The sequence below is a fragment of the Rhinopithecus roxellana genome, chromosome 3, assembly GCF_007565055.1.
Source record: "Rhinopithecus roxellana isolate Shanxi Qingling chromosome 3, ASM756505v1, whole genome shotgun sequence".
NCBI lineage: Eukaryota > Metazoa > Chordata > Mammalia > Primates > Cercopithecidae > Rhinopithecus > Rhinopithecus roxellana.
Genome location: NC_044551.1, coordinates 62,893,602 through 62,917,319, shown reverse-complemented (window position 1 = coordinate 62,917,319; position 23,718 = coordinate 62,893,602). Strand labels below are relative to the sequence as shown.

The 23,718-nt window shown below is 39.1% G+C and overlaps 1 protein-coding gene across 5 annotated transcripts in view; it reads right to left on the bottom strand.

Moving 5' to 3' along the window:
* Positions 1 to 4,696: 4,696 nt before the first annotated feature.
* GTF2H2 (general transcription factor IIH subunit 2) overlaps positions 4,697 to 23,718 on the bottom strand; it is a 37,271-nt gene continuing 18,249 nt past the window's right edge. For 3 of the 5 annotated variants that reach the window (XM_030927347.1, XM_010380238.2, XM_030927346.1), the window contains exons 9-16: positions 21,549 to 21,639; positions 21,245 to 21,332; positions 20,495 to 20,602; positions 17,952 to 18,015; positions 14,679 to 14,782; positions 14,026 to 14,128; positions 7,814 to 7,853; positions 4,697 to 5,157 (exon numbers count right to left, since the gene is read on the bottom strand). In XM_030927347.1, coding sequence (XP_030783207.1) covers positions 5,038 to 5,157; positions 7,814 to 7,853; positions 14,026 to 14,128; positions 14,679 to 14,782; positions 17,952 to 18,015; positions 20,495 to 20,602; positions 21,245 to 21,332; positions 21,549 to 21,639 — 718 coding nt within the window. In that variant the 3' untranslated portion in view covers positions 4,697 to 5,037. The remainder of the gene's footprint in view (positions 5,158 to 7,813; positions 7,854 to 14,025; positions 14,129 to 14,678; positions 14,783 to 17,951; positions 18,016 to 20,494; positions 20,603 to 21,244; positions 21,333 to 21,548; positions 21,640 to 23,718) is intronic. The other 2 variants (XM_010380240.2, XM_010380241.2) reach the window with 1 other exon arrangement.

Here is a 23,718-nt window from a genome sequence, read left to right as displayed (position 1 = left end):
GCTTGTGATACCAACACTTTGGAAGACTGAGGCATGCAGATTAATTGAGCTCAGGAGTTCAACACCAGCCTGGGCAACATAGGAAGACACTGTCTCTACAAAAAAAAACTTTTTAAAAATTAGCCAGGCACAGTGGCACACACCTGTGGTCCCAGCTACTAGGGAGTCTTAAGTGGGACCATCACTTGAGTCTGGAAGGTCGAGACTGCAGTGAGCCATGATTGCACCAAGGCACTCCAGCCTGGGCAACAGAGCAAGGCTTTGTCTCAAAAAAAAAAAAAAAAAAAAAAAAAAAAAAAAAAAAAAAAAAAAAATTCTAGTTTTTAGTTTAAGTATCATTCCCAGAAGAAAAAAGTAGGCTGGGGCCAAATAACGGTTACCTCACTTTAAAATCTTTATTTTTACATTTTTTTGAATTAAGTAACAAAATTTAAAAGATATAAAAGGATGTACAGTGAAAAGTACATCTCCCTTCTATCCCTGATCCCCAGCCTCTCAGAGGCTGCCTCCTTTAGATGGGATGGGTGCTTTCCAGATGTCCCCACTGTGCATCAACTGGCCCCCTTTCACTTATCTGCATTGTCTGCCTGACCCCTTTAGACATCTGAGCTGCCTCCCAACCCACTTTACCACACCTCTCCTGCATCCCCATAACACTTGGCATGTCGTTAGCACTTTCACACAAGCTTCTTTACAAGGCTGTGTCTTTTCAGAGGGGAGATTCACAGATGCATGAGGTTAGGTTTACATCTTCTTTTGAGTATCTACATCCCTGATAACTAGGATTGTGTCAGACTTACGGCAGATGTACAAGTTTGTTGAGTGAATTAATAAATGAATGAATGAGCAAATTGTGTATTGTTTCCAGGGTCCTGAGATGTGACACAAATAGCAATTCAGTCAGGTGAAATCAATAATTTAAATCCCTTCAGGATCCCAGCTGAGTTCCCAGTCCATCTTGTAATACTTCTCCCCAGAACAGACTTAGATTACCTGGAAATAATGAATCCTCTGCCCTTACAGAACTGGATCCAAAGCAGGTACTAGGGCACTCTAAGACTACTTCTCAGAAATGCGACAACCTCCTGTACTGTTTTTCTCCTTACTACAGGGCCCAAGCACTGAAACTTCTTACCTTTTCTGCTGAACTCTGCCACCCACTAATGGCCTCCAGACTGGGATTCCACTAACCCACTCCCCAAGGGCTGACTGCACCCTTTCTTTGTCACCACTCATGAAATCATTTCATGCTATGAATTTGCCAGCCATTCTAGAGATACAGCTGAACACAGATATGACCACAAACATGAGGAAGTTATAAAGTATTGAGAAATCCTTCTAGAGGCGGATGCAATGCCACACTACTGAGCACAAGACCTGGCTTCCTGAGCAGTTACCAAAGGATGAGATGACACAGCCCTGTGAGCAAATTAGGATCAATGGAAAATAGAAGACCTTAAGCAAAGTAAGTCACTTCTCCTTCCTCCCTTCAATGGACTGTTCAGAGGGGCAGTTTCTCCTTATAAACCTTTTGGAGAAGCCCCACACTCTAAGTGAACACACTTGCTGGGAGGCTCCTGTATCTTGTCACAGCTTGTCATGAAGTCCAGCCACTGCAGTAACGCAATGCATCACGTTTTTCCTTGCCTTGCTTTCCCTTTTCTTCCACACTCTCACCCCCCTAGATCTGCCCCTTCCTAATAAAGTAACAATACTTTCATCTTTGCCTCAGGTTCTACTTTCTAGGGGACTTAAGTTAAGAAATTGTTGTTGGCCAGGCGTGGTGGCTCACGCCTGTAATCCCAGCACTTTGGGAGGCCAAGGCAGGTGGATCACGAGGTCAGGAGATCGAGACCACCCTGGCTAACACAGTGAAACCCCGTCTCCACTAAAAACACAAAAAATTAGCCGGGCATGATGACGGGCGCCTGTAGTCCTAGCTACTTGGGAGGCTAAGGCAGGAGAATGGCGTGAACCTGGGGGGCAGAACTTGCAGTGAGCCGAGATCGCGCCACTGCACTCCAGCTCTGTCTCAAAAAAAAGAAAAAGAAAGAAATTCTTCATGTTGTGATTTCTTGTTGTTGTAAGTTTTGTTTGTTGTAATTTCTAGGGTAACCACTGAAAGAATAAAAACAAAGTACACAATTTTCAAACTAGTGAGGAAAAACACAGAATGGTAGAAAGTAAGTAATCAAAAAGAAGGCAGGAAGGAAAAGATAGTGTCAAATATGCAGTTAAAAAAACTAAGAAAAAAAGGAAAGATGGAATTGTTGGAACCAATAACACAAAGATAATAAATTTAAACCCAAATATATCAGTGGTAATCTTTTAATAAATATATTTGTTTATTAAATATAAAATGTACACAGTAAATATAAATGAACTAAATGCTTTAAAGACAAACAGAATAAAAATTATGAAATAAAAATGTATACACTTGAAAGTATTTAAAATAAATCTAATTTTCATAATGAATTTTAAGCATAAAGGAGTTTTGTAACTGAATAGTGGAACTCAGAAATATATCCTATTCAGAAGGATGTCTCATGTTAATAGTTTCCTTCACTATTGTAGTATACTGTAGAGTTTCAAGAAAACAATTAAAGGCCAGAATTGTCTTACATTACCATTTCTATTTCTGCAATATTCAACAAACCAAAATTTTCTCTGTAATTGTGAAAAAAGAACTCCTCCTTAAGCATAACTAAAATTTTGTCTTAACCTTATCAAATACCCAAAACTGTAGAAAGAGATAAAGCTGATAACAGAGACATGGATATCCCTTTTTATCAGGTCAAGAGGGTGAATCTCTAATAGAGAGTTCTAGTAACTTTTCAATAGGTAATTAATGAAGGCCTTCCTTCTAAACCAGATAGGGGGAGATAGAATGCTCTGAGAGTATTAAAGGCATCTCCTGCAAGCCACTGACACCTTTGTTGACAGAGCAGATGGAAGAAAATAGCAGTTACTAGGTAACCTATAGCTGAAATTTGTGTCCACATAAAGAACCACTGAGTCTAGGCTCATGGAGTATGACTCCTGAGAGAAACTCCTGTTACTCTAATCACATTGTGTGTGTGTGTGTGTGTGTGTATGTGTGTGCATGTGCACACACACTTACTAAAGATGCATATTCCTGGGCTCCCCTGAAGATCTATTGAATAGACTCTCCAGGGTGGGACTACATTGTCTTTACTGATAATGTTCTTAACTAAAAATTCTTAGTTATAAAATCACAAATTTCCACTGGGCACGGTGGCCGAGGTGGGTGGATGACCTGAGGTCAGGAGTTGGAGACCAGCCTGATCAACAAAGTGAAACCCTGTCTCTTTACTAAAAATACAAAAATTAGCCAGGCATGGTGGCAGGCATCTGTAGTCCCAGCTACTCAGGAGGCTGAGACAGGAGAATTGCCTGAGCCCAGGAGATGGAGGTTGCAGTGAGCCAAGATCACGCCACTGCACTCCAGCCTAAGTGATGGAGCAAGACTCCATCTCAAGAAAAAAAAAAAAAAAAAAAAAGTCACAAATTTCATAGTGAAACTCAACCTAGAGTACCTGAAGTTTATATACATAAAATAGACATACCTTTGCTATGAAAGCCTGATTTACTCTTAACTGGGTATAACCAGAAAAGAGTTCTGCCTATAATGATATATCTGCATTGAACCTAAAACACAGACTTCATCATACATTCTCACCTAAATTTCTCTGATGACCCAGAGTAAAGCAAAAGGTTTAGCATATGAGAGTGAAAGGATTTGAATCTCACTTTCTGTCAAACTTTTAGAGCTCTGTTAACCATGGTTAGTATCAACTATGATTTTAGGCAACTTTCCTTATAGCAAAAATAACTCGTAATTGTTACGGTATCTGGATTGGGATGCACTATAAGTAATCTAATGGAGACTTCAAGCTTTAGGCTTTCCTGAGTGTGGTAACTCTTGAAATTGACACATCCCTTGTGGATACCCTGGAAGCTGCGTTTATGGAATTGTTAAGAGATATTGGTTCCTTGATGCCTGTGGAGGATCTTATCTCCTTGCACCTAAACTGTAATAGTGGACTGCTACAAAGACTTCCACTGCTAACGAGGACTGCTTGATGCTGTGCTGAGTATCCTTTTGAGTAAGCACACCATGGCCATGGCAGTCTTGTGAGTTTGAATGTTTAATCTAAAGTGACTTCTGTTGGTCATAGCCACAAATAATTTCAGATGTACTAACTTGATAAACATATCCCAAATGTTTGGTTAAACCTAAAAAGACCTCTCTGGTGGATGTAGCAGTATATCATTTCATATGTATTAATTTCATAACTTTTTTTTTTTTCGAGATGGAGTCTCACTTTAGGGTGGAGTGCAGTGGCACCATCTCAGCTCACTGCAACCTCTGCCTCCCGGGTTCAAGCAATTCTCCTGCCTCAGCCTCCCAAGTAGCTGAGACTACAGGCATGAACCACCATGCCCGGCAATTTTTTTGTGTGTTTTTAGTAGTGACAGGGTTTCACCATGTTGGCCAGGCTGGTCTAGAACCCTGGACCTCAGGTGATCTGCCCACTTTGGCCTCCCAAAGTGTTGGGATTATAGGCCTGAGCCACGGTGCCCAGCCTAATTTCATAACTATTGATAAATTTTCATCTTACACTGAATTTACATTTAGACTTAACTTTCTTCTTACACTAAATTAATGAATTAACATAAATCATATTCTGTATTTAATTATAAAAACACAAAATTACCACATCAATTTAATTATTATAAGTAATTTATACATACTGCATAATGACTTTGAAAACAGTATAACTCAAAATAATAGAAAACAAAATTAACTGAATGAAGTACTACTGAATTTCAGGTATTTCTGTGACAGAACACAAATTTAAAATTTAATAAAATATTACCTTTTCTTAGCAAAAAGTTTCTTAAGTCAGATTATCCTTTCATGTTTTAAATGAAGCTTCTTCTAAATAAGTCATTTTATTCACAGTTTTGCAAAATTCTTTTTAACACATACAATGTATATAGTACATGCTGGAATCAAACACCTGAAGGAGCTGGAATCTTATGAATACAGCCAGGGCAACAGTGTAGAGAATCATGAACAAAAACATCACAGTCCACACAGAAAACATTTTGGCACACAGCACAAACATAAACCTGTAGTGAAAAAGAGAAAAGTGATAAACTAGTTTCCAAAAGTTAATTACAGCACAGCTTGATGACATTCAAGGTGTGCTTTGCTCTTTTGTATCTCTACCAGTTTTTTGCCACTACCTACTTTAGTACTTCCAATGTACTCTATATTCTCAAATCTAAGGCAATTAATTTTTTACCCCAAACTATCCCTTAGAAATGAGGGAATGACTTTGTTTTCGAGCCTTTAAAGTCTATTCTATTATAGTTCACTCTCAATTATTTCATTCTAAGGTTTGGGAAAGACATGAGCTTCAAACCAGCGCTACTTTTGAATGCTTAGCAAGACCACCTGATTGATTCAATTAAAAAGAGAAGCATAAAAATTTAACATAGATTGAATTATTCTTAGGGAATGACCTCACAATTGCAAACGTTGTATTTCCTTTTCAAGTAAACCTTTCAAAAAAACATGTCAGGCCGGGCGCGGTGGCTCAAGCCTGTAATCCCAGCACTTTGGGAGGCCGAGATGGGCGGATCACGAGGTCAGGAGATCGAGACCATCCTGGCTAACATGGTGAAACCCCGTCTCTACTAAAAAAATACAAAAAACTAGCCGGGCGAGGTGGTGGGCGCCTGTAGTCCCAGCTACTCGGGAGGCTGAGGCGGGAGAATGGCATAAACCCGGGAGGTGGAGCTTGCAGTGAGCTGAGATCCGGCCACTGCACTCCAGCCTGGGCAACAGAGCGAGACTCCGTCTCAAAAAAAAAAAAAAAAAAAAAAAAATGTCAAATGACCCAGATAAGACAAATAAAAAGGAAAAAACTACATTTGTTCTTTCAGCATTACATATATGAGTACTTGTGCCTTGGGATAAAATTTCCAGGGCAGCTTCATACACAGATTCAAAGATCACTAAATCTCAGAAGTATGTGGCTTTGGATAAAAAAATAAAAACAAAATGAATGAATAAATAAATCTCAAACAACACAGACAATGACTTATTCTTAAAAACTCAAAAGAGGCCGGGTGTGGTGGCTCACACCTGTAATCCCAGCACTTTGGGAGGCCAAGGCGGGCAGATTGCTTGAGCCCACAAGTTCAAGACCAGCTGGTCAACATGATGAAACCCAGTCTCTACTAAAAATACAAAAATTGGCTGGGCATGGTGGCACATGCCTATAATCCCAGCTACTTGGGAGGCTGAGGCACAAGAATCACTTGAACTTGGGAAGCAGAGGTTGCAATGAGCCAATATTGCATCAATGCACTACAACCTAGGTGACAGAGCAAGAGTTTGTCTCAGAAAATAAAACTAAAAACCTGTCAAATGACTCAAAAAGTAGTTCCAGTAAAGAGGAAGCTACTGATGTCAAAGAGGTATATACAATTTAATAAAATTACTTTATAAATTGTGACAGTGGAATAGCAATACTTACAATTATTTTTTATATAATTTATATAGTTTTAAATAGGAACATGTAACTAAATTAAAAATTAAAGCTAGACAGTGATCCATATTATTTACATCTATACAAGTTTATATATTAAAGTTGGCCCTCTTCAAAATTGAAAAAATATTTTCTCATTGGCATAATGGAAGAATCACCTATTATCTGTGGCCACCTTAAACAACTTCAATGTGTTATCACACAGCTTAAAGTATAATATGAAGAAAATATTTTAAATACTTTCAGACTAAATGCAGTTTAGCTTGAAAGATAAAGACAAATTACATGTTTTACAAGGGTGTACCAAAGTAGACAAAACAATCAAAGAATTTTAAAAAAGAAGAAAAATATTTTAAAACTTTTTTTTTTTTTTTTTTTTTTTTGAGGCGGAGTCTCGCTCTGTCATCCGGACTGGAGTGCAGTGGCCGGATCTCAGCTCACTGCAAGCTCCGCCTCCTGGGTTTACGCCATTCTCCTGCCTCAGCCTCCCGAGTAGCTGGGACTACAGGCGCCCGCCACCTCGCCCGGCTAGTTTTTTTTTTTTTTTGTATTTTTAGTAGAGACGGGGTTTTACCGTGTTAGCCAGGATGGTCTCGATCTCCTGACCTTGTGATCCGCCCGTCTCGGCCTCCCAAAGTGCTGGGATTACAGGCTTGAGCCACCGCGCCCGGCTTAAAACTTTTAATACAAAAATTTTTTAAAAAGATGAATTACAGCCGGGCATGGTGGCTCATGCCTGTAATCTCAGCACTTTGGAAGGCCAAGGTGGACGGATCACGAGGTCAGGAGATTGAGACCATACTGGCTAACATGGTGAAACCCCGTCTCTACTAAAAATACAAAAAAAATTAGCTGGGCGTGGTGGCGGGCGCCTGTAGTCCCAGCAACTCGGGAGGCTGAGGCAGGAGAACGGCATGAATCGGGAGGTGGAGCTTGCAGTGAGTCGAGATCATGCCACTGCACTCCAGCCTGGGTGACAGAGCCAGACTCAGTCTCAAAAAAAAAGAGATGAATTACAAAGTATCTGTATAGCAAAAATTATAATGCAGAATAACAAAACTACTATTTAAACTATTTTGTTCCCATTTTACCTCCACCTATTGTAATTATCTTTACAAGAAATAAACTGATATGAGCCTGGTCTTTAACAACCTGTTGAAAACTTATAGTACCATTTATTTCGGTATTTCTTGTACATTACTTAATATTTAGAAAGCCAATGAACTTACATGTTGGTCTTTCAATTCCCCCTGACATCCATAACAAAATCTGAAAAAAAAGTTTAACAATCAGTTTTTTCTTTTTTTTTTTTTTTTTTTTTTTTTTTTTTTTTTTTTTTTTTTTTTTGAGGCGGAGTCTCGCTCTGTCGCCCGGACTGGAGTGCAGTGGCCGGATCTCAGCTCACTGCAAGCTCCGCCTCCCGGGTTTACGCCATTCTCCTGCCTCAGCCTCCCGAGCAGCTGGGACCACAGGCGCCCGCCACCTCGTCCGGCTAGTTTTTGTATTTTTAGTAGAGAGGGGGTTTCACTGTGTTAGCCAGGATGGTCTCGATCTCCTGACCTTGTGATCCGCCCGTCTCGGCCTCCCAAAGTGCTGGGATTACAGGCTTGAGCCACCGCGCCCGGCCACAATCAGTTTTTTCTTAAAATTCACTCATTAAAATAGTTCAGCAAAATCTCAATAACTAGAATCCTTTAATTAATATGTACTTGTCTTCACATGACTTTTAGGAAAAAGAGTTAAGAATACCAAAAGGCCAGGCACGGTGGCTCATGCCTGTAATCCCAGCACTTTGGGAGGCCGAGGCGGGTGGATCACCTGAGGTCAGGAGTTTGAGACCAGCCTGAACATGGTGAAACCTCGTCTCCACTAAAAATACAAAAATTAGCCGGGCGTGATGGTGTGCGCCTGTAATCCCAGCTACTCGGGAGGTTGAGGCAGGAGAATCGCTTAAACCCAGGAGGCGGAGGTTGCAGTGAGCCGACATGGTGTCATTGCACTCCACACTGAGTGACAGGAGCAAAACTCCGTCTCAAAAAAAAAAAAAAGAATACCATAAATTTAAAAAAATTCCACAGTATATACAAGGTCATCTGACAGCCCAAAATGTAGTTTTTATTTTCATTAAGGTTAAATGTGAGCATGCTTTATTTTTCTTTTTTTTCAAGTCAAGGGTCTTGCTTTGTCTCAAAGGCTGGAGTGCAGACGTGCTATCATGGCTTACTGCAGCCTCAACCTCCTGGGCTCAAGTGATCCTTCTGCCTCAGCCTCCTGAGTAGCTGGGACTACAGGCATGCATCTCTACGCCTAAGTTTTTATTTAGACAGAGTCTCGCTATATTGCCCAGGCTGGTCTCGAATGCCTGGGCTCAAGCAATCCTCCCATCTTGGCTTCCCAAAGTGTTAGGATTACAGTCATAAGCCACCGTGCCCAGCCAGAAGCACTTTCAAACTTTTGTTTGATAGTCAGTTATTCTAATAAGTGTTACTTTGTGATTCTTCACAGTTACTGGCTATGAACCTCCAACTATGAAAGAAGAGAATTTAATTCTCTTTCAACCATCTTGAACCCAGTAATGCATAAATATGTAACTAACGTCATTCTCAATTCTTTCTACATAGTTAAGTCTACCTTTTGGATAGAACAATAATCAATGTTTAGTTTACTATGCCTATAAAAATATTCTCAGCTAAGCCATAAGTTTTCCCCTATTTAAAACATTTTTTTGGCCGGGCGCGGTGGCTCAAGCATGTAATCCCAGCACTTTGGGAGGCCGAGATGGGCGGATCACGAGGTCAGGAGATCGAGACCATCCTGGCTAACATGGTGAAACCCCGTCTCTACTAAAATATACAAAAAACTAGCCGGGCGAGGTGGCGGGCGCCTGTAGTCCCAGCTACTCAGGAGGCTGAGGCAGGAGAATGGCGTGAACCCGGGAGGCGGAGCTTGCAGTGAGCTGAGATCCAGCCACTGCACTCCAGCCTGGGCAACAGAGTGAGACTCTGTCTCAAAAAAAAAAAAAAAAAAAAAACATTTTTTTTTTCCTGGAAATACTGTGTTGCTATTCCCAAGGTTAGTTTCCTATGTAACTGACACTAATTCAGGCCCAGTCTTCTCTGGAATAGTATAACTGTCCTCTCAATATATTTAAATACATCAGGAGTTCTGCAGTTTTCATCCCCTTGGTGATTATCTTTCCTGGAGCATTCTGACTGTCTCCAAACTGGACTGTTCCCCATATGTGACACACAGGTTATCATTCTGGAATTTCTTCTTACCATCATGCTAGGCCGTTCTTCGGCCTGTTTTGAATTAGATACATATTACTAGATCCCATGTCATTCTCTTTCTCTGTTCCCTTGAATCACCTACCTCTTCCAGACCTTCCCCAGAAAAATATCTTTTTGAGACCTTACAAGTCTGAAAACGTTGTTATTCTACCTTCACTTAACTGATAGGTTGGCTGGGTATCTAAGGGTAACAATTTTCACTACAAACTTTGAAGGTGACTGCTCCCTCTCTGCATCCAGTGTTGCTAATGAGAAGCTAAACAAGTTTAATTCCAGATCCTTTGTATGTGACCTAGTTTGTCCTCTCTGGAAATGTTTAGGGTTAAGGATTTATTGTGTATTCTGAAATTTCACAATTATGGAGTCTGTCTTCCTTCAATACTGTTAGGCACTTGGCAGTCCCTTTCTTTTATCTTTGTTGTAGAGATGAGGTCTTGCTATGTGACCCAGGCTGGCCTGGAACTCCTGGCCTCAAGTGATCCCCATCTCGGTCTCCCAAAGTACAAGCATTAGAGCTATGAGCCACCCTTCCCAGCCAATAGACCCTTTCTTTCTTTTTTTTTTTTTTATTTTTTTTTTATTATACTTTAAGTTCTAGGGTACATGTGCATAACGTGCAGGTTTGTTACATATGTATACTTGTGCCATGTTGGTGTGCTGCACCCATCAACTCGTCAGCACCCATCAATTCGTCATTTATATCAGGTATAACTCCCAATGCAATCCCTTCCCCCTGCCCATGATAGGCCCCAGTGTGTGATGTTCCCCTTCCCGAGTCCAAGTGATCTCATTGTTCAGTTCCCACCTATGAGTGAGAACATGCAGTGTTTGGTTTTCTGTTCTTGTGATAGTTTGCTAAGAATGATGGTTTCCAGCTGCATCCATGTCCCTACAAAGGACACAAACTCATCCTTTTTTATGGCTGCATAATATTCCATGGTATATATGTGCCACATTTTCTTAATCCAGTCTGTCACAGATGGACATTTGGGTTGATTCCAAGTCTTTGCTATTGTGAATAGTGCCACAATAAACATACGTGTGCATGTGTCTTTATAGCAGCATGATTTATAATCCTTTGGGTATATACCCAGTAGTGGGATGGCTGGGTCATATGGTACATCTAGTTCTAGATCCTTGAGGAATCGCCATACTGTTTTCCATAATGGTTGAACTAGTTTACAATCCCACCAACAGTGTAAAAGTGTTCCTGTTTCTCCACATCCTCTCCAGCACCTGTTGTTTCCTGACTTTTTAATGATTGCCATTCTAACTGGTGTGAGATGGTATCTCATTGTGGTTTTGATTTGCATTTCTCTGATGGCCAGTGATGATGAGCATTTTTTCATGTGTCTGTTGGCTGTATGAATGTCTTCTTTTGAGAAATGTCTGTTCATATCCTTTGCCCACTTTTTGATGCGGTTGTTTGTTTTTTCTTGTAAATTTGTTTCAGTTCTTTGTAGATTCTGGATATTAGCCCTTTGTCAGATGAGTAGATTGCAAAAATGTTCTCCCATTCTGTAGGTTGCCTGTTCACTCTGATGGTAGTTTCTTTTGCTGTGCAGAAGCTCTTTAGTTTAATTAGATCCCATTGGTCAATTTTGGCTTTTGCTGCCGTTGCTTTTGGTGTTTTAGACATGAAGTCCTTGCCCATGCCTATGTCCTGAATGGTACTACCTAGGTTTTCTTCTAGGGTTTTTATGGTATTAGGTCTAACATTTAAGTCTCTAATCCATCTTGAATTAATTTTCAGTATAAGGAGTAAGGAAAGGATCCAGTTTCAGCTTTCTACTTATGTCTAGAAAGTTCTGTCCTTCAACAGAAAATTTCTTTGAATTATGTCTTTGATGATTTTCTATCCTACTTTTTTTTTCTTATATTATTCTCATACTGGACCTTCTGGATGAATCCCCAGTATTCTTATCTTTACTGTACCTATTTCAACTTCTTTATTTTACTCCTTTTATTGTACTTTCTGGAACATTTCTTCAACTCCATCTTCTATAGTACTGGGTTTTTCCTTTCTACTACATTTAACCTCAACCATAAGCAAATAAATACCAAGCTAAAACAATGAGACTTTTTTTTTGTCTGTCAGTTTTAGCCAATATAAAAAAGTTTCTTAATACCTAATGTTGGCTAAATGTGGGAAAACAATAAATCAAACTTCTTTGAAGAACAACTTTACAATATCTATCAAAATTCACAAAACATGTAAAACTCTTGACTCAGTAATTTTATCTCTAGGAATTTACCATGCATTTATACTTGTACAAATGTTCAAAAATATAGATATAAGCATTATTTGTTAATAGCAAAAAAAAAAAAATCTTATATCCAACAGGAAGCAATTGGTTATATAAACCATAATTATCCCTGAAATATGCAACAATTTCAAAAACAACACTGATCTAGATATGGTGACGTTAAATGACTTCCAAATGATTTAAGTGTGAAAAGCAAGATGGATACATAAGTCGGGCGCAGTGGCTCAAGCCTGTAATCCCAGCACTTTGGGAGGCCGAGACAGGCGTATCACGAGGTCAGGAGATCAAGACCATCCTGGCTAACACGGTGAAACCCCCTCTCTACTAAAAAATACATAAAAAAACTAGCCGGGTGAAGTGGCGGGCACCTGTAGTCCCAGCTACTCAGGAGGCTGAGGTAGGAGAATGGTGTGAACCCGGGAGGCGGAGCTTGCAGGGAGCTGAGATCCGGCCACTGCACTCCAGCCTGGGCGACAGAGAAAGCCTCCGTCTCAAAAAAAAGAAAAAAGAAAAAAAAAAAGATGGATACATAATTGTCTTCTGCTAGCCAGTAAGCGTTTAATGTGATTCCTAAATCCTGGATGTTCTTTTTTTTTTTTGAATGGAGTTTCCCTCTTGTTGCCTAGCTGGAGTGCAATGGTGTGATCTTGGCTCACTGTAACCTCCACCTCCCAGGTTCAAGTGATTCTCCTGCCTCAGCCTCCTGAGTAGCTAAGGGTTACAGGAACCTCCAACCACACTCGGCTAATATTTGTATTTTTAGTAGAGATGGTGTTTCACCATGTTGACCAGGCTGGTCTCGAACCGCTGACCTCAGGTGATCCATCTGCCTCGGTCTCCCAAAGTGCTGGGATTACAGGCATAAGCCACCATGCCCAAGCGATCCTGGATGTTCTTAAAAGTAGTAAATCTGTATTTTCTGAAAACTACTCTATAAAAGATTGACTACCTCTATTTCAGACTTTATTTGTTGTATTTCACACAAATACCATTCATAAAAATACTTAAAGATTTTAGGTAAATTATGTTATGCCAGATTTTTATTTTATTTTATTTTATATTTGAGACAAAGTTTCACTCTTGTTGCCCAGGCTGGAGTGCAATGGCGCAATCTCAGCTCACTACAACCTCCGCCTTTCGAGTTCAAGCAATTCTCCTGCCTCAGCCTCCCGAGTAGCTGGGATTACAGGCATGCGCCACCACTGGGCTAAATTTTGTATTTTTAGTAGAGATGGGGTCGAACAGGCTGGTGTTGAACCCCTGACCTCAGGTGATCTGCCTGCCTTGGCCTCCAAAAGTGCTGGGATTACAGGCATGAGCCACTGTGCCCAGCTTTTTTTTTTCTTTTTTAAGAGATGGTGTCTCACTATGTTGCCCAGGCTAGTCTTCAACTCCTGGCCTCAAGTGATCCTCCCACCTTAGCCTCCCAAAGTGCTGAATGAGCCTCTTATTTTCAGTAGTATGCTAGGACTGGATTGTACTGGCTCAAGAGGATATATTGTTAAATATGTATTCAAGGATTTTGAGAACTGGTTGTTAATTGGTAGCTAAAAATTGGCCATAGTGGAGTATTCAAACCATGGAAATCTGTGAATACTACCAGTCAGGGTTTTTTTTCTTTTCCTTCTGGAAAACTGATTTAGTAGTACAATCATTACCCTTATTTATACATACGTGGGTTTAGTGAAATTATTTGGTTTCTGGAGATTCAGATCTATTTAACAATGAGTCATTTCAATCATAACCACGACATTCTTCATCTCATCGTCCATATTAGAAGTACTCTTGTCCAAGCCAATAGGATTATTTTTTAAGGTAGTAACAATCTATTCAAACATTAGCTTACCACTTATAACAGATATAAATTAATCCAAACTGATATACCTTTCTCCATTATATTCTTCTAGGGGAATTTCTTGAAAAGCATCCAAAGGAAACAAATGATGGTAAGACCGTGCCAAGTGGGGAGCAGACACCAAAGTAAGACCTAACACATTAAGCAGAGAGACATGTTGAGCAGCCCAAACCTCATGAAGACAACGGCTGAAAAGACAAAAGATGTAACTTTGGCAGAATATTTTCAGTTTCTTTTAGGATGGCAGTTATTCATTTTACCTGTGGCTATAACAGAAGATTGTAGGATGAAATCTTAGTTCTGTCACTAAGTATGTAACCAACCTGTCTTGGTCTATTTGCTTACTTATAAATGAAATAAAATTAGACAATTCTATTAGTTTAATTCTTCATTCTTGTATATATTTACTTTACAAAGGTAAGAGATGGAAAAATGTCTACTAGATCTACTGCACTGCCTTTAAAGAATATACTTTTTTCAGAAAGAGGATCAGAAAACTAGAATGCTACATTTATATCTGGAAGTGGAGTACTAGGCACTCAATTTAAAAAGTAATCTATTTTTCTTTGCATAGATTAATTCCAGAAACATAGGAATAACTTAACATTTACATTAATTTTAGCAGCAATACAGGTAAGAAGTCATTCAACATTTACTGAATAATGAATAGTTGGTTTCTTACCACAGATTTTACATTCAACAGGTAGCTCACAGTACTTTGCCCGACACTGTGGACAGAAATAGCCTCCTAATGTAAGCCCCGGCTCAGTATTGCCATCCAAATGCCTGTAGAGGGAAAAAAAAGGTAACATATAAGAATCTGAAAAGTTAGAGCAGGAAAGCACATTATCTTGACCTTAAAATCTTGACACTATTTAAAAATCTATTTAAAAGTCTGTATTTTTGGCCGGGTGCAGTGGCTCACACCTGTAATCCCAGCACTTTGGGAGGCCAAGGTGGGTGGATCACCTGAGGTCAGGAGTTCAAGACCAGCCTGGCCAACATGGTGAAGCCTCGTCTCTACTAAAAAATACAAAAATTAGCTGGGCATCTGTAATCCCAGCTACTTGGGAGGCTGAAGCAGAATTGCTTGAACCCAGGAAGCAGAGGTTGCAGTGAGCTGAGATAGAACCACTGCACTCCAGCCTGGGTGACAAGAGTGAAACTCTATCTCAAAAAAAAAAAAAAAACAAAATTAGTCTATATTTTTAAAAAATTTATAACTTTTTGTAGAGATGGGGGTCTCACTATGTTGCTGGTCTTGAACTCCTAGCCTCAAATGATCTACTTGCCTCAGCTTCCCAAAGTGCTGGGATTATAGGTGTGAGCCACTGTGCCTGGGCTGAAAGTCTATTTTTAAATCTGTATGTCTTATAGCTCAATTATGCTACATTCATTTTTTGCCCTCTCTTCAGTTTTTTTTTTTTTGAGACAGAGTCTCACTCTATTGCCCAAGCTGGAGTACAGTGGCGCAATCTCAACTCACCGCCTCCGCCGCCCAGGTTCAAGCAATTCTCGTGCTTGGCTTCCTGAGCAGCTGGGATTACAGGCACGTGCTACCACGCCCAGTTAATTTTTGTATTTTTAGTAGAGATGGGGTTTCATCATGTTGGCCAGGCTGGTGTCAAACTCCTGGTCTCAAGTGATCTGCCTGCCTCGGCCTCCCAAAGTGCTGGGATTACAGATGTGAGCCACTACACCCAGCCCTTCATTTTTTATTTTAAAGTTTCTATTACTATCTTCGAATTCACTAATTTTTTTCTTCTGTAGTATCTAATCTGCTGTTAATCCCAGCCAATATATTTTTCATCTAGAACACTGTATTCTTCATCACTAGAAGTTTGATTGGGGTCTTTTTTATACCTTCCATATTTCTTCTTACCATTCTCATGTTCTATAATATCCTGAACATACAGAGTACATTTATAATATAATTGTTGTCCTAACATCTTTGTCTACTAATTCTTTTTTTTTTTTTTTTTTTTTTTTTTAGCCTGTCACCCAGGCTGGAGTGCAATGGCACGATCTCAGCTCACTGCAATCTCTAGCTCCTGGGTTCAAGTGTATCTTGTACCTCAGCCTCCTGAGTAGCTGGGATTACAGGAGTGTGCCACCAGGCCTGGCTAATTTTTGTGTTTTTAGTAGAGATGGGTTTCACCATGTTGGCTATACTGATCTTGAACTCCTGGGCTCAAGTGATCTGCCCACCTGAGCCTCCCAAAGTGCTAGGATTATAGGCATGAGCTACTGCACCCAACCCTTTGTCTATTAATTCTACCAACTGGGTTATTTCTGGGTATGTTTCCATTCTGTGATTTTTCTCTGTTTTACGGGTCATATTTTCCTTTGCATCCTTGGTAATTTCTGCCAGGGACTGTGAATTTTGCTTTGCCAGACATTGTGAATTTTGCTTTGTTTTGGGTGCTGGATTTTTTCTTTTTCTTTTTTTTGTATTCCCTTAAATATTTAAGGGTTTGTTCCAGAATATACTTCATTAACTTGGAAACAGTTTAATCTCTTCAAAACTTGCTTTTAAGCTTTGTTAGGCTAGTCCAGAACAGCTGTTAGTCTAGATTTCTCTCTCTTTTTTTTTTTTTTTTGCCTCTGGTTCCAGTTCTTGTGATAGAATTAATTTGATCCCATTACTGTGGACTCTATTTAATGCCTGTCATGTGAAGAGGTATTTCCATACAGACTAGTGAGAACATGAATGTTCTCTGTGTGAGCTCTGAGAATTGCTCTGTCTGCTGCTTTCCAGTGATTCTTTCCCTGACTTCCAGTAGTCTCCTCACACGAAAGTGCTGATCAACACTCAGCTGCTGACTCATGAGCAGCTCCCCAGAGTCTCTGCAGAGAGTCCCCAGAGAGTTCTCTCTGTGCAGCTCTTTCCTCTCCAGTACTCTGACCTGCAAAATTATCACCATCTCAGCCTCCTTGAAAGATGAACTTTGTTTCTTCAACTCAACAACATCTCCAGCCTCTGTCTGCAGCCTGGAAATTCCATCCAGGCAGTAAGCTGGAGTGCTCTTAGGGCCCATCTCATTTGTCTCCTTTTTTTCAGGGATCATTATCGCAAGGCTTGCTGTCCAATGTCTGAAAACCACTGTTTTATATACTTTGTCTACTTTTTTTGACAGGAGGGTAAATCTAGTCCCTATTACACCTTTTTGGCTGGAGGCAGAAATCTTGTGATTTTTAAGAATTACTCTCTTAAATTTAATTTTGTTTTATAATTATGTAAAATACAAAGCTCTGAAGTTAAAACATGGTACAGTAATATTCTATGTAACATTTTGGTCAGTGATGGACCACATACATGACAGTGGTCCCATAAGATAATACCACATTTTAGTTGCACCTTTTCTGTGTTTAGTTACACAAACACTAAGTGTTACATTACAACTGCCTACATTATTCAGTACACAATATGCTGTACAGGTGTGCAGCCTAGGAGAAATAGGCTATACCATATAACTGTGATGTTAGTAGGCTACACTATCTAGGTTTGTGTAAGTGCACTCTGTGATGTTTGCACAATGATGGTATCACCTAATGACGCATTTCTCAGAACGGATCCCTATCATTAAGTGATGCATTCAGAAAAGTCTAGGGTCTATCCCTTTGCTTTTCCCTACGCACTCACTGAGATAAACATAAAAAAAAGACTTCCCCCTCCACCCCTTGTAAGTTTTTATTATTTCCATACTACTGTTTTTATTATTAACATAAACAAGCAAATATATCCACTTACATCTCTACTTTCTTCTTAGGTGATCAGTAGCATACTACAAAATTCTCTCAAACTTACTATTTTACTTAGTAATATATCCTGAAGATCACTCCATACAAGTATACAGACATACTCTTCATTGCCTATCTTTTGAATTTATAACTTAAAAGAAGGAATTAAAAATGTAAAAACATTATCACTGATATTTTCAAGGTCTTTACTTACGCCATGCTGAAAGAGGGTTTTGCATCCTGGTCAGATAAAGAAGCAATGGTGTGCTGAGGAAATCCTTCATAGAAGAAAATGTATTACTTTCTTTTTCCAAGCAAACAGCAGAATTCTAGGACTAAGAACCTAAAGATGTTCTTATCAAAAAGCCAATGAAGTTGCACAAAATATCACTTTACCACCTTTCAGATAAGCTTATTATAGCATGATGAAACTAATTCCAAGCTACAAGAAAAAGTAAACGGGGGAAAGATCTGTCTATATATATGACCTCAGATTCTGAAGTTCATATATATATTTTTCTTTTTCTTTTCTTTTTTTTTTTTTTTTTGAGATGGAGTCTTGCTCTGTCACCCAGGCTGGGGTGCAGTGGCATTATCTTGGCTCACTGTATCCTCCACCACTCGGGTTCAAGTGATTCTCCCACCTCAGCCTCCCAAGTAGCTGGGATTACAGGCATCCGCCACCATGCCCAGCTATATATTTTCTAACTTAATAATGATCAACACTACTTTTTAAAGAGGTTGTAATTTTTACATCATTTCTGATACAACTAAAGATATAGTACACCTTCATTTTATCTAAGTTTATACTTTTATGTTTAAAATTTTGAAATGCTCAAATCTTTCATGTAATTTGTTTTCCACATATAATTTTAAATTCTGAAAACATGTTCAGGAAAAGCAGAAACCATTTTTAAAAAGAGATATTACATAAAAAATTTAAATGTATCTACATATCAAAACAAATAAATAAAAGTAAAGGCAAATAACCAACAAGAAAAATATTTGCATCAGGTGACTAAGAAAAGGTTAATATTCCTAAAGGACTCTAACAAATTACAAGTTGAAAAAACCTTAAAATGGAATAATATATATCAGTAAACCAAAAAGATTAGCTAAATAAGATCTAAATGTATTGAATGTTTACATCAAGCATTATTCTAAATGCATCATCTGTATTAACTCAATCCTTGCAACACACAATAAGGTAGTTACTAACACCATTAAACACATGAGAAGACCGTGGTAAAAGAAAGGTCGACTAGTAATACAAAAGGCCAAAAGTAGAAAAGCATCCTACTTCATTAACATTTAAAAATTTAAGGAGATTCTTTTTCTATTTAAAAGTTATACCTTTTTTCAATATAAATATAATAAATCTTCATTGTAACATTTTTGTAAAATAGAAGAAAATAACATTTTAAAAAAGTGATCCAAGCCCAGGTGCAGTGGCTCACGCCTGGAATCCCAGCACTTTGGGAGGATGAGGCGGGCGGATCACGAGGTCAGGAGTTCAAGACAAGCCTGGCCAACATGCTGAAACCCCGTCTCTACTAAAAATACAAAAATTAGCTGGGTGTGGTGGTGCCCGCCTATAATCCCAGCTACTCGGGAGGCTGAGGCAGGATAATTGCTTGAACCCAGGAAGCAGAAGTTGCAGTGAGTTGAGATCGCGCCATTGCAGTTTAGCCTAGGCAATAGAGTGAGACTCTGTCTCAAAAAAAAAAAAAAAAGAGAAAGTGATCAAAAACCAATAATTTCTCCTCCTTTGAGCAATTTGGTGTACTTCCCTGCAAGCTTTGTCTTTGCACAGTTTGTATTACACAGCTTTGATCATACAGTACAGAGAATTCTGTAGCTTATTTTAATTTTATTTTTTTTTAAGACAGTCTTGCTCTGCCACCCAGACTGGAGTCAGTGGTGCAATCTCAGCTCATGGCAACCTCCACCTCCTGAGTTCAAGTGATTCTCCTGCCTCAACCTCCTGAGTAGCTGGGATTACAGACGTCTGCCACTATGCCCAGCCATTTTTTGTAATTTTTAGTAGAGACAGGGTTTCGCCATGTTGGCTAGGGTGGTCTCAAACTCCTGACCTCAGGTGATCTGCTAGCCTCGGCCTCCCAAAGTGCTGGGATTACAGGCATGAGCCACCATGCCTGGCCTTTGTAGCTTATTTAAAAATTTCTTAATATAAGTATTTTTCTTTTTTTCTTTTCTTTTTTTTCGAGACGGAGTCTTGCTCTGTCGCCCAGGCTACAGTGCAGTGGCGCAATCTCGGCTCATTGCCAGCTCTGCCTCCTGGGTTCATGCCATTCTCCTGCCTCAGCCTCCCGAGTAGCTGGGACTACAGGCACCCGCCACCACATCCGGCTAATTTTTTGTATTTTTAGTATAGATGGGGTTTCACCGTGTTAGCCAGGATGGTCTTGATCTCCTGACCTCGTGATCCGCCCACCTTGACCTCCCAAAGTGCTGAGATTACAGGTGTGAGCCACCACGTCCAGCTTAATATAAGTATTTTTCTATAAACACAGTTTTTACCTTTCTAGCCTTAAAAATAAAGAAAGCCAACAGTATTTTCTGGGTGACAGGACTACTGGTAGTTTTAATTTTTTTTTTTTTTTACTTCTCTGTACTTTCCAAAATTGCTTCAACAAGCATATTTTTTCCTTAAAAATTCTTAAATATTAAAATAACTTGTACAAATAAAAATAGAGAGCCTAGATATATATTTTTTAAAAACATAAAAACACTTACCCATACGAATAAGGGAGCATTCAGAACTTGAGCTAGCAGGAGGAGGACTAACATGATGTGTGAGCAACTCTTTGTAATGGCTTTCATCTAAAATAACATGGTATGTGCCTAACAAGATGAAAAGGAAAAAAAAAACAGCTTCATAGACATAACGAAGTATACGTTCTATGTAATTCTGTAAAAGTTTTATCATCTGAAAATGTACATTTTCAAAATAATGATTTCAGCTAAATTATCACTTTTAAAACCTTATTTAAATAACATATCTAAACCAACTTCTCTAGGAATAACTGTAATTACAATTGATTATTATTACTATTATTATTATTTTAACATATAAATAGAGACAGGTCTCACTATGTTAATCAGCCTGATCTCAAACTTCTGGCTTCAAGTGATTCTCCTGCCTTGGCCTACCAAAATGTTGGGATTACAGGCAGAGCCATCATGCCTGGCCTGTAATTAGAATTTAATTAAAGACAAGTTATAAAATCTTTATAAAGAATTACATACAGTAAAATTTCCAGCTTTCCAAGAGTTATAATACTTCCTCTAAATACTGACATAAGTACTGAAAACTCTTTGCATTTTGAGATGATTTCTTACAGAATCAATGATATATTTAAGATGACTGCCCATATTTTAGACTACTTTTAGTACCTCAGAACAGATTAAAACATCCTAATTTAATTATTAAATTATTTCCTACACAGTAATTATGAGCAAATATTAAAGAAATTATATACATACCACCAGTTTCACGAGCAAGTACAGTGCAAACGCGAACCTCTGCAGACAATCCAATAACAGATACTCTAATTTTAGCTGCCTTTAGGGTCTTCATAAAATCCAAGTAGATAGATAGTTTCAGGAAAGAAGAAAAACATTTAAGAATTAATGTATTTGAAAAATAAAGAATGCTCTGAAAACTAGTGATAAATTCACTACATCTACCACAAAGATGAATTACACACACAAATATATATATATATAAACAAATTTGCTACAGAATTCTTTTTAGAGTTGTAACTTGGGTTTTGATTTTTTGGTGTACCTTGATGAGATCATAAATATTAGATGGATCACAAGTTGTAAGGCTGCTAAAGATGATTAGTACTTCTCGACTTGTATGTCCAGGCATGTGTCTTAAAAGAAAGATAAAATACACTCCAATTAGGTACAATAAATTACACTACCAAAAAATTTACCCAAAAAGAATAGTAAACATAGGATTACACATTTAGACTATAGAATACCTCATTTGTTTCGATAATGCAAGGAAAGGTTGTGAGTATATTTTAAACACTTTAATGTAAATTTTTCTAAGATGAACTACGCACTTCAAAAAATTGTTAATTGATTCATTTAATAAATACTGAGTACTCTCAAGTTCTGGGGATAGAGTGATAAACAAGACTGACAATGTTCCCGACATCATGAAGCTTACATTCCAGTGGCTTGTTTCATACAAAGTCTAAAGTATACACTAAGAAATACAACAATATATGGATAAACTTTAAAATGTGGCAATATTATATGAATCAGCTTTAAAGTATATAGAGGTGGCTTCAAAATAGTAACACAGGCTGGGCGCGATGGCTCAAGCCTGTAATCCCAGCACTTTGGGAGGCCGAGACGGGCAGATCACGAGGTCAGGAGATCGAGACCATCCTGGCTAACAGGGTGAAACCCCGTCTCTACTAAAAACTACAAAAAACTAGCCGGGCGACGTGGCGGCGCCTGTAGTCCCAGCTACTCGGGAGGCTGAGACAGGAGAATGGCCTGAACCCGGGAGGCGGAGCTTGCAGTGAGCTGAGATCCGGCCACAGCACTCCAGCCTGGGTGACAGAGCGAGACTCCGTCTCAAAAAAAAAAAAAAGTAGTCACACACACTTTTTTCTAGAAGACTACATAGTGGTCCCCTCTTATCTGCAGAGGATACATTCCAAGACCCCCAATGGATAACTGAAATCAAGGATTGTACTGAACCCTATATATACAGTCATCCTTCGGTATCCTTGGGGGATTGATTTCAGGACCTGCTATGGATACCAAAATCTGCAGACGCTCAAGTCCCAGATACAATATAGCATAGTATTTGCATATAACCTGTACACATCCTCCTACATGTTTTAAGACATCTCTAGATTATTGATAATACCTAATACAATGTATACTATGTAAATAATTGTTATCCTCTTTTAGGGGATAATGACAAGAAAAAAATGTCTATTTGTTCAGTACAGGTACAATTTTTTTCCAAATATTTTCGATGTGTGGTTGATTGAATTCACAGAAGCAGAACCGAGGATTCGGAGGGCTGACTATACCATGTTTTTCCCAATACAGGCATACCTTGGAGATACTGCAGGGTTGGTTCCAGACCACAGCAATAAAGCAAATATCACAATAAATATTTGCAATACAGCAAGTCACATGAACTTTCAGGTTTCCTAGTGTATATAAAAGTTCTGTTTACGGCCAGGGGTGGTGGCTCACACCTGTAATCCCAGCACTTTGGGAGGCCGAAGCAGGTGGATCACGAGGTCAGGAGATCGAGACCATCCTGGTTAACATGGTGAAACCCCGTCTACACTAAAAATACAAAAACATTAGCCAGGCATGGTGAAGGGCGCCTGTAGTCCCAGCTGCTCAGGAGGCTAAGGCAGGAGAATGGTGTGAACCCGGAAGGTGGGGTTTACAGTGAGCCGAGATCGTGCCATTGCACTCCAGCCTGGGTGACAGAATGAGACTCCATCTCAAAAAAAAAAAAAAAAGTTCTGTTTACACTATGCTGTAGTCTAATAAGTGTGCAACAGCATTATATCTAAAAAAAAAAGTACACACCTTAATGAAAAATACTTTATTGCTAAAAATCAACTGAGCTGTCAGTGAATAATATCTTTTTGTTGATGGAGAGTCTTGCCTTGATGTTGATGGCGGCTGACTGATCAGAGTGGTGCTTTCTGAAGGGTGAGGTGGCTATGGCAATTTCTTAAAATAAGACAAAGTAGTTTGCTACATGGGTCAACCCTTCCTTTTATGAAAGGAATGCAAATGCTGATTCATAGCATTTTATTCACAGTATTACCTCTTTCAAAATGGGAGTCATTCCTTTGAAACCCCACTGATGCTTTATCAACTAAGTTTATGGGGTATTCTTTTTTTTTTTTTTGAGACTGATTCTTGCTCTGTCACCCAGGCTGGAGTGCAGTAGTGCAATC